The following is a 10,887-nucleotide window of genomic DNA, read 5'->3' as shown; positions in this document are numbered from 1 at the left end:
AAGATGGGAATAAAGACACAGACCTACTAGAGAATGGACTTGAGGATATGGGGAGGGGGAAGGGTAAGCTGGGACAAAGTGAGAGAGTGGCATGGACATATATACACTACCAAACGTAAAACAGATAGCTAGTGGGAAGCTGCCGCATAGCACAGGGAGATCACCTCTGTGCTTTGTGACCACCTAGAGGGGTGGGATAGGGAGGGTGGGAGAGAGACGCAAGAAGGAAAAGATATGGGAACATATGTGTATGTATAACTGATTCACTTTGTTATAAAGCAGACACTAACACACCTTTGTAAAGCAACTATACTCCAAAAAAGATGTTTAAAAAAAAAAAGATTTGTATTTCTCCTTGATAAACCCTAAGGAGGGTATGAACTAGATTTTGGGTGAGGGAACCTTTCCAGTGGTTTGAATTTTAAAAGGCCTTTCCTCTTTGGTTTCAGGTTTTACCTGATTGAGCTAATTAGGGTCAGGCTCAGGTCTTTGTGGGCTGAATTTACATTTCTGATTTGTAGAGATTTTCAAGACAGTTGCTTTTAATTCCCCAAAGAACTGGTTAGTTGCCTAAATGATACTAAAAGATTGATTTGCCCAACTATATTTTCTTTGTTTTTTTTAATATCACTGAGAAGATTTCCGACGAAACTGAAAAACAAGAGTTCTTAGGGTTCAATTTATCATGTCTTCAAAAGTTTGGACAAGGCATTCAACAAAGGCCCTCTTTCTGAGTGCACCGGTTAGACCCAGAGCAAATCTCTATTACTATTTTCATTAACCCTGGAATATTAGCTCTCAGTTTTTACTTTGTATTGTTCGGGCTCTGGTAACCCTACTGGTTTCCTTTAGTATGCTTAATTAATATTGTCTGAGGGGCAGATTTATATGCCCTGTCTTATAATACCAGGCAGGGGAAGCATTCCCCAGTGAGACATAATATCTATCCTACAATATAATTAGGCAAAAGAGATGTAACCATCTTACATAAAGTCCATTTAAATATACCAATTTTGATAAATTTTTATCTCAAGTCTATCAACTTCTATACCTTTAACTTTAGTTTCCATTAGGATCCCATCAACAAGCCTTGGTCTTAAAAGGAGTCCAGAAACTTCCTTTTTATCCCAATCATTTAATCTATTTTTGTATAAAAGGCTCTGGGGTCCCCAGTAAGAGGTTGAGCCAAGGGACTCGGGCTCTTTTGTCAATCTTTTAACTTGATCAATTGGCCTGTGGCCCCAAGCAATTGCTGGTCAGGTATCGCAGTGTAAGTTTCTTATAGCCTTTAGAAGGGGGGAAAAAGTATATATACACACACACACACACACACATTACACTGGGGTAAGTAAATAGAGTGGACTCGTTTGGGGCCCTTTAATGTTGGGGACCAATAACGTTGGTCCATCCAACCTCAGGTAGTGTTGTATCAAAACCTTTTGTTTTAACCCTATTAACATCCGTTTTATTTATCTCATTTCTTAATAGCCATCTAAAGATTTCTTCATCCATTTGGTATGAGTTCCTTTAAAATGTCCACCTTGATGGGAAGAAGACTCTAGACTTTCCCTTCATTTTTTTTTAACCTCCCTGTTAATCAGCCTCATTAACATTATCTTCAATGTTTTGCATCTGTAAGACCCTCTGAGGGGGAGCAGAGACCACAAAAAAGGTTTCCCAAACCCTTTTTTTTTTAAACTAAAGGGAGTTCTTAGGTTAACTATTGTGTGTGTATCCACCTTCTAATTTATTTTTTTATAGGTACCAATAAAACAGCTGTTTATAATGACAGCTCTCTAAAAATTTACCAATTTAGAAGTTTTTCCAATTTAAAGGATCCAATGGCTATTGATAGGTGGTATTTTAATTACAACTCAAACCAATAAGATGCAAGAAGCATCCCCAGAAGAGAGTGCAAAGGATGTAGCCTTCACAAGATCTAGAAAGTTTACTCTTAAAATACAGTCTAAGAAATTAAAGGTCTTTGTTATATAGGCTGACACACCGGAGATTAAGATGACTGAAGTCCCTGAGAGTTGGTGCAGTCAGACAAAAGACTGCTCAGAATCTCAGTCTATTCAACTGGCTGCCAAACATACACCATATATGTACCTTCCGGATGGCAGACACCAACTTCACACACACACACGCAAGCACACGTGCGCGCAAGAAGATCAGGTAGAACGTTTACATTTCAAAGACAGAGAAAAACGCAAGTTCCCTAGAAGGGCTTTTGTTTCTTTTTAAGATCAGAAAAGATGTTTTATCAAGCTGGCTTTCTCTAGCTTAACTGCATATAAAATAAAAAGAGCCCCTATTGGCCATTTTCAGGGCAAGGTTTCCTTTAATTCCCAATTAAGTACATACTTGTAAATACAAGCACAGAAACCTGGCAGGGTGTTAATTGGAGACTGGCTTTCTGAAAAAATGTTAGGCCAGCTTCTCAGCTAATCACCCAGTCCAGACCACTCAGAATGTCTCAACTGAGTAACTCCCAGCATCTTTCAACTGCACAGCCAGGTGCCTGTTAGACACTGCCAAATAAAACTCAGGATCATCAAGCAATAAGTGGGAGATCCAAGAACCAGGAGAGACTCACCAAAATTTGTCTGGACTCTCTAAGGAGGCAGATGGGGACAAGAGACCTCTGCTGGTACCAAGGCTCCAGTTCCTCATATTTCAGGTGAAGAGGAAAACTCTGCTCTGGGTCCCTTCGTTGGTAGCCCAGGCTATGACTGAAAAAAATGCACGACCTAAACGTTGAGAACTGTGTGTTATTTGGGGCATTACCGAGGATGTAAGCCCAGGATACAACCTCTCAGCTCTGAGGGATGTTCCAAAGAGGTAAGGGAGGAGCCAGGATGTACAGGAGTTTTTGCAAACAAAACAAAACAAACCAAAAAAACCCAGGTAGTCAAACACCAAAAAATTACTGCTAATTAAATAAAAACCAGATGTCTCAAGTTAATGAATTTAGTGCTTTTCTAAGTATGGAAAGACGCAAGACTTTGGGCTTATTGAAATCATTCCTTTGATATGTACCTTAACTATCTAGGGCCAGTTTTGTTTCTCCATCCTGAATTCCCTCAGGGTGCACGGTTGGGGGTGGCTGCAGTGGCTGAAAGCCGCAACATCCTTTGTTTACTAATACAGCAGGTGACATTCTTTGTCCACACTTGATATGCAAGTTATAATTTTTCTAATACACACACAGAATCACATCTCATACCACCATTAGTGGCTTGTCACCATTCTGGCAAACAACGCCTAGTATATAACGTAAATCTTTCCTCCTGTGCTCTCAATAATTTCCCCACTGATTTGAAAATCTATCCCAAGCAGAGATGCTATCATTTGGGGAGTTGGGTGGAGTGTGGACAAGAACTCCGCTCCACATTCCCCTCCCCCTAGTCAAAGCAAAATAAAAACAAATCAGAAGCACCACTCCTAACACTGCAGGGACGAAACGTCTCTTACCTGGGCTTCTGCAAAAGAGATGGCAGAGGTACTGAGGCCCCGGGGGCCTGGGGCCGCGAGGAGGACATAGTGCGGACGCCCGCAGCAGCGGCCGGCTGGGAACTGGAGCCCCGCTGTCAGTGCTTTCCGGGACCATTGGCGGGGCCCTGCGACGCTGTGGAACTGAGTGGGCAAAAGGAGGATGGAATCCTTTTACCGGGTGAAGTCGCTCATTATGCTCACCGCCTTCCCCCGGACCCCCGCCCCCCCCCAGACAGGCAGGCAGCTACCACAGGTGAGCACATTCTACTCCCCGCGCTCAGACTGCGAGCCTGAAGGCTTGCAAGCTGTGAGTCCTGCATCTCAGGTACCGCAGACCCACCCCGGGGCCCAGAGGTTGAGGCTGAGGTTTCCTTAGAAGGAGTGACGCTTATTTCCAGAAACAGACCACGATACTAGGCTGCTGAACCCGCGGAGTCGGGAACGGAACCCTCCCGCGTCCTCATGTGACCCGAGGTCACGAGACGCAGGTCCCGGTGAGCAGATCAGCGTCTGCTCATGCCCATAGCACGAGTCATTCCTGGCTCGGATCACAGGGATAGGGTGGCATCCTGGCGCTCGGCTCCGGGGCATCCTTACCTGACGCTGGGGCCGTACCAGGCGCAGAAGCTCCCGGCGTCCGCACATCAACCCCAGCGCCATCTTACCAGGAAGAGGACTTACGTTCGCGTCTGCGCACTCAGAACCGCAGCCTCGCGGGAGGAGGCCCTTTTGGAAATGGGCATGAAGCCAGAGCTGTCGCCACGCTCAGGAGGTAAAGGAGACTCGAGCTTGACGACCATATTTGAAGTGGGTAAGAAGCTGCAAAGGGCCACCTTAACAAGATCGCGCAGAGAGTGTTTTCGGGAGATTGAAGTTCAGAGCCATATCACCACCGGCGTTCGTTAGTGGCTGCATAAACCTGGGAAGTTTTCTTTGTCCTTAAAATCCGCGATTCTCCTGCGACTTGTTAAACTAAAAGGTACCCTCTAGACGATCTTGGCTGTCCTTGGTGTGGGCTTGTCCTGGCCAGTGATGTTCGATTCTTGTTGCTAGATAATACTGTAATCGCAAATCCAGTGAAATTTGAGAGTGGTCTGGAGTTTGACAGAAATTGAGGGAAGGCAGCTTCTAGGAAATATTTTCCTTCCAGATAAAAAGACAAAGCTTCAAGAGGAGGCTCCATCTTTCCCCTTCCCTTTCCTTAGGAGTTGGTTGAGGAGCATCTTGAGGGGACAAATCTTTAAAGATAAAAGGTGGAGCGTTAGGGAGTTTGAGATTGACATGTACGCACTGCTATATTTAAAATGGATAACCAACAAAGACCTACTTGTATAGCACAGGGAATTCTGTTCAGTATTATGTAACAGCCTAAATAGGAAAAGAATTTGAAAAAGAATAGATACATGTATAATGTATTACTGAATCACTGCTGTACACCTGAAACTAACAATATTGTTAATCAACTATACTCCAATATAAAATAAAAAGTTTAAAAAAAATAGCTAACATGCTGAAGATGGTTGTATGGAAAGATAGAAAACCCCTGAATACTTGATGTCATTGAGCTGCTGCAGCAGGCTTGGAAACACCTATCTCCAGATTTTGTTGTGTAAGATAATTGAAGGTCTTTTTTGTCTAGACTCGTAGGTCTCTGTTGCTTGAGTTCTTGAAACTGATAGCATTTCTAGAGATACATGAGGTGAAGTTCCCCTCCTCCAAAGAAAAAAAAGTAAGAAAGGTGGGAGTTGAGTATATTTGAACCCCTATGAAGACTCTCAAACTACAGAATGCTTTTGAAATAGCAAAGTGTAGTTTGGGAAAGATACAATAGCCCGAAACGATTTCTATCACTGCTAGTTTGGGCTGGTTATAAATGTACCTGACAGGAATGGTAAAAACAGAAGGCAAAGAAATATAATACAGATTTAGTAGTAATTAGGGGTATGACCTATTAATCACATATGTTGGACACCATTGTAAACAAGCTTTTTAAAGATTACTTTGAAAAATCAATACAGTTAGAAAGAATGACAAATATACAGCTACAGAACACTTGGCAAAAAAAACAAAAACCAAACAACCTAGATTGTTACCTTGGTGGCCCCAAATGAATCATTCCTCTCAGTTTTGCACTCCTGATAGTTCCCTCTTCTTTTTTTTTTTTTTTTTATTGCCTTACGCGGGCCTCTCACTGTTGTGGCCTCTCCCGTTGGGGAGCACAGGCTCCGGATGCGCAGGCTCAGCGGTCGTGGCTCACGGGCCCAGCCGCTCCGCGGCATGTGGGATCTTCCTGGACCCCGGCACGAACCCGCCGTCCCCTGCATCGGCAGGCGGACTCTCAACCACTGCGCCGCCAGGGAAGCCCCTGTTCCCTCCTCTTGAATCTGGGCTGGCCTATGACTTGCTTTAATCCTTAGAATTCATTTTAGGCCTATGCCTTAAGAAGACAATAGCTTCTACTTTTGCATTCAGGGAGATGCCACTGTGTTGGAAGTTTGACTTCTCAGACTTCCATGCTGTGAAAAGCCCAACCTAACCACACGGAGGAGCACTGAGGCCTTGGCTAACAGCTCCTGTTGAGCTCCCAGCCAACAGTCACCACCAACTCTCCAGCCATGTGAAGAAGGCCCTCGTGGAAGTGGATTCTTCAGCCTCTACTGTAGTTACTTTGGGTGACTGTATGTGGAGCAGAGATAGGCTGTTTTCTCTGCTCAGCTCTGCCCAAGTTGCAAAATACAACCAAGTGAAATGATTGTGGTTTTAAGCCACTGAATTTTGGAGTACTTTGTCTGGCAGTAGATAACTGAAATAAATTTTAATGTTATGTGAATAGGTTTTTGTGCTTGGGAAAAGAGCATCTCCTTACCACTAAAGCTAACCGAGGTCTGCTTATTATTAGTTTGCACTTATTTCTGATATTTCTGTGTTTTTTTTTTTTTAATGACTCTTATTTATTTATTTATTTATGGCTGTGTTGGGTCTTCGTTTCTGTGCAAGGGCTTTCTATAGTTGTGGCAAGCGGGGGCCACCCTTCATCTTGGTGCGCGGGCCTCTCACTATTCGCGGCCCTCTCTTGTTATGGAGCACAGGCTCCAGACACACAGACTCAGTAATTGTGGCCCACGGGCCCAGTTGCTCCGTGGCATGTGGAATCATCCCAGACCAGGGCGCGAACCCACGTCCCCTGCGTTGGCAGGCAGACTCCCAACCACAGTGCCACCAGGGAAGCCCTTTCTGTGTGTTTTTATTGCCTTTTCATGGGAATTGGTCCTATTTTCCCTTTTAGAGTGTACATTTCTAGAGGCAGGGAACAAGCCTCCTATCTTTTGCACTTTTTCCCCCTCATTAAGCTTTTTTTTAAAAAATTTTATTATTTATTTTTATTTTTGGCTGTGTTGGGTCTTCATTGCTGTGCGCGGGGGCTACTCTTGGTTGCGGTGCGTGGGCTTCTCATTGCATTGGCTTCTCTTGTTGCGGAGCACGGGCTCTAGGCACGTGGGTTCAGTAGTTGTGGCACGTGGGCTTGGTAGTTGTGGCACGCGGGCGGAGCACGGGCTCTAGGCGCAAGGGCTTCAGTAGTTGTGGCACACAGGCTCATTAATTGTGGCTCATAGGCTCTAGAGCGCAGGCTCAGTAGTTGTGGCGCACGGGCTTAGTTACTCCATGGCATGTGGGATCTTCCCGGGCCAGGGCTTGAGCCTGTGTCCCCTGCGTTGGCAGGTGGATTCTTAACCACTGTGCCACCAGGGAAGCCCCATAAGCTTTGTTTTCATGGAACTCAAACTTCTGTGACAGATTTTTGGTCAAGTTGTTTCCATTAAAAAGTACTGATTTTCATACACGCTGCTATATTTAAAATAGATAACCAACAAGGACCTACTGTATAACACAGGAAACACTGCTCAGTGTTCTGTAATAACCTAAGTGGGAAAAGAATTTGAAAAAGAACAGATACATGTATATGTAAAACTGAGTCACTTTGCTGTACACCTGAAACTAACAAAACATTGTTAATCAACTATACTCCAATATAAAATAAAAATTTAGCATGCCACAACTAAGAAGCCCACATGCTGCAACTAAACATCCCGCAATGAAGATCCCGCATCCCAGCACAGCCTAAATAAATAAATAAATATTAAAATAAAATAAAAAATTTTTAAAATTGTTCAAAAGGGGAAAAAAAAGTACTGATTTTAAAACCTAATAACTTAAAACTGCCCTACACAAAACAAATGGTCCACAAAACATTCTCCTTTCCTTTTGAAGGTTTTATGGTGCATGTTATCATTAAGCAGTCTTTTTTTTTAATTGAAGTATAATTCCTTTACAATGTTGTGTTAATTTCTACTGTACCATTAACCAGTCTTTTACTATTAAACTTAAATGGCCAATTGAGACAAACAGTTCTGAGACTGTTCTTCCACCACTGATTAAGACTGGAGTGGCAGGTATTGGGGATAATATTCATTTAGCCTCTGAGCTTTCTGGGAAGACTTGGTGACCTCGCCAGCTCTAGCTGCCTTCTTGTCCATTGCTTTAATGACACCCACAGCAACCGTCTGTCTTATGTCGTGAACAGCAAAATGGCCCAGAGGAGGATAGTCAGAGAAGTTCTCAACACACATGGGCTTACCAGGAACCATATAAATGATGGCAGCATCACCTGATTTCAAGAATTTGGGGCCAACTTCCAGCTTTTTCCCAGAATGACCATCAGTCTTCTTTAGCTCAGCAAACTTGCAAGCAATGTGAATGGTGTGACAATCCAGGACAGGTGCGTATCCAGCACTGATTTGGCCTGGATGGTTCAAGATAATCACCTGAGCTGTGAAGCCAGCTGCTTCCATTGGTGGGTCATTTTTGCTGTCCCCAGCCGCATTGCCACAATGAACATCTTTGACAGACATGTTCTTGACATTGAAACCCACATTGTCTCCAGGAAGGGATTCACTCAAAGCTTCATGATGAACTTCAACAGACTTTACGTCAGTTGTAACATTGACTGGAGCAAAGGTGACCACCATGGCAGGTTTGAGAACACCAGTCTTCATTCGACCCTCAGGGACAGTACCAATACCACCAATTTTATAGATGTCTTGGAGGGGCAGACGCAGGGCTTGTCATTTGGACGAGTTGGTAGCAGGATGCAATCCAGAGCTTCAAGCAGTGTGGTTCCTCTGTCCTTGCCATCTTTACAGGTGACTTTCCATCCCTTGAACCAAGGCATGTTAGCATTTGGCTCCAGCATGTTGTCATCATTCCAACTAGAAATTGGCACAAATGCTACTGTGTTGGGGTTGTAGCCAGTTTTCTTAATGTAGGTGCTGGCTTTCTTAACGATTTCCTGTATCTCTTCTGGCTGTAGGGTGGCTCCATAGAATCCATTTTGTTAACACCAACAATTAGTTATTTCACACCCAGAATGTAGGCCAGAAGGGCATGCTCACAGATCTTCCCATGCTTGGAGATGCCTGCTTCAAATTCACCAACACCAGCAGCAACGATCAGGACAGCACAGTCAGACTGAGCTGTGTCTGCAATCATGTTTTTGATGAAGTCTTTGTGTCCTGGGGCATCAGTGATGGTCACATAGTACTGTTGGTCTTGAATTTCCACAGGGAGCTATCAATGGTGATACTATGCTCACGTTCAGCTTTCAGTTTATCCAAGACCCGGACATACTTGAAGGAGCCCTTTTCCATCTCAGCAGCCTCTCTCTCAAAATTTTTGATGGTTCTTTTGTCGATTCCACCACATTTGTACATGAGATGGCCAGTAGTGGTAGACTTGCCTGAATCTACGTGTCCAATGGCAACAGTGTTTTTTAAAAATTTATTATTTTTGTCTGTGTTGGGTCTTCATTGCTGCACTCAGGCTTTCTCTAGTTGTGGTGAGTGGGGGCTACTCCTCATTGCGGTGCAAGGGCTTCTCATTGTGGTGGCTTCTCTTGTTGTGGAGCACAGGCTCTAGGTGCACGGGCTTCAGCAGTTGTGGTGTGTAGGCTCAGTAATTGTGGCTCGTGGGCCCTAGAGTGCAGGCTCAGTAGTTGTGGTGCCCGGGCTTAGTTGCTCCGTGACATGTGGGATCTTCCTGTACTAGGGATTGAACCCGTGTCCCCTGCATTGGCAGGCAGATTCTTAACCACTGCGCCACCAGGGAAGTCCCAACAACGGCGTTGATATGAGTATTTTCCTTTCCCATTTTGGCTTAGATTTAGTGATGGTTTTCATGAGACCTATGTCCTGGTGGCAAACCTGTTGTGAACAAGACTTTTGTACCTGATTTTAATTCTCATTAGGCATATTAGGTTTTCGAAAGTGACTGACTGGCTGGCTTTCATTTAGGATCACAAATTAAAGGATCATAAATTAAGAAAGCTGTGATGTAGGTGGTCACTCTAGTTTAAAAAGAGCAATTGCTGTGACTTGGCTGTGTATGCACACAATGTGTGTGTGTGTGTGTGTGTGTGTGTGTGTATGCACTCATGTGTAACTGTTAGTAGGATTGGGGAATGGAAAGATTGATAAAAACTGGCATAGAGCTGCAGGTTTTAGGCAGAGGAAGAAGGATAAAACCAAAATAGCAGATGGCTACACTGAGCTCATTTTTTTCTTCCCTTCTGCTAGGAATTGAATGCTTGTGTCCAAAATTCCAATGTTGAGGGCCAATTCCCCAATATGATGGTATGTGGAGGTGGTACTGATCTGCACATAACTTCCAAAACAAAATTGAACATCCTTTAAAGGAACACAATACAATCTAGACACTCAACAATATAATATTCACATTGTTCAACATCCAATTAAAAATTACTAAGCATGCAAAGAAGTAAAAAAATCAGTAGGAGCAAAGTCAATATAAACAGACCCAGAAATAACAGAGATGATGAATTAGCACAAAATGATGTTTAAAAACCTATTGTAACTATGCTCAATGATTTAAGGGAAAAAGTTAACATAATGAGGAGAGAAATAGAAGATATGAAAAAAACTAGGTGAAACTTATAGAGATGGAAAATACAATATTCAGAAAATGAACAATTCACTGGCTGGGCTTAACAACATATTAGACAATGCAGAAGAACAGATCAGTGAACTTGAAGACATAGCAATAAAAACCATGCAAACTAAAGCACAGGGAAAATAAAAGGCTAAAAAATTAAACAGAGTCTCAGTGGCTTGTGGGATAATCTTAAGTGGTATATTATACATATAGTTGGAGTCCTGGGACAAGAGGAGAGGGACAGAGGAAACATTTGAAGAAATAATGGCTAAAAGTTTTTAAAAATGATAAAACTGGGCTTCCCTGGTGGCGCAGTGGTTGAGAGTACGCCTGCCGATGCAGGGGACACGGGTTCGTGCCCCGGTCCGGGAAGATCCCACATGC

The 10,887-nt window shown here is 43.5% G+C and overlaps 1 protein-coding gene, 1 long non-coding RNA gene and 1 pseudogene across 6 annotated transcripts in view; 1 reads left to right on the top strand and 2 right to left on the bottom strand.

Moving 5' to 3' along the window:
- Positions 1-4,184, bottom strand: part of OXA1L (OXA1L mitochondrial inner membrane protein) — a 5,870-nt gene extending 1,686 nt beyond the window's left edge. The window contains exons 1-3 of one of the 4 annotated variants that reach the window (XR_008618633.1): positions 4,096-4,184; positions 3,478-3,639; positions 2,600-2,735 (exon numbers count right to left, since the gene is read on the bottom strand). Coding sequence is in view for 1 of the 4 variants with exons in the window: in XM_055088358.1 (XP_054944333.1) it covers positions 3,478-3,639; positions 4,096-4,158 (225 nt within the window). In the remaining 3 variants the exon portion in view is untranslated. Of the gene's footprint in view, positions 1-10; positions 2,754-3,477; positions 3,640-4,095 lie in introns of those variants that run through there. The other 3 variants (XR_008618631.1, XR_008618632.1, XM_055088358.1) reach the window with 3 other exon arrangements.
- A 205-nt stretch (positions 4,185-4,389) lies between these two features.
- The window catches only part of LOC114487128 (uncharacterized), a 119,475-nt gene continuing 112,977 nt past the window's right edge, over positions 4,390-10,887 (top strand). Inside the window, exon 1 of one of the 2 annotated variants that reach the window (XR_008618634.1) lies at positions 4,390-4,477. This is a non-coding gene — a long non-coding RNA (uncharacterized lncRNA). The remainder of the gene's footprint in view (positions 4,478-10,887) is intronic. The other variant, XR_008618635.1, reaches the window with a different exon arrangement.
- LOC102992605 (elongation factor 1-alpha 1-like) lies at positions 7,138-10,388 on the bottom strand (annotated as a pseudogene).

This window comes from Physeter macrocephalus, chromosome 11 (assembly GCF_002837175.3).
Source record: "Physeter macrocephalus isolate SW-GA chromosome 11, ASM283717v5, whole genome shotgun sequence".
NCBI lineage: Eukaryota > Metazoa > Chordata > Mammalia > Artiodactyla > Physeteridae > Physeter > Physeter macrocephalus.
Note: the sequence above shows the minus strand (reverse complement) of the source record. Positions and strands in the feature narration are given on the sequence as shown.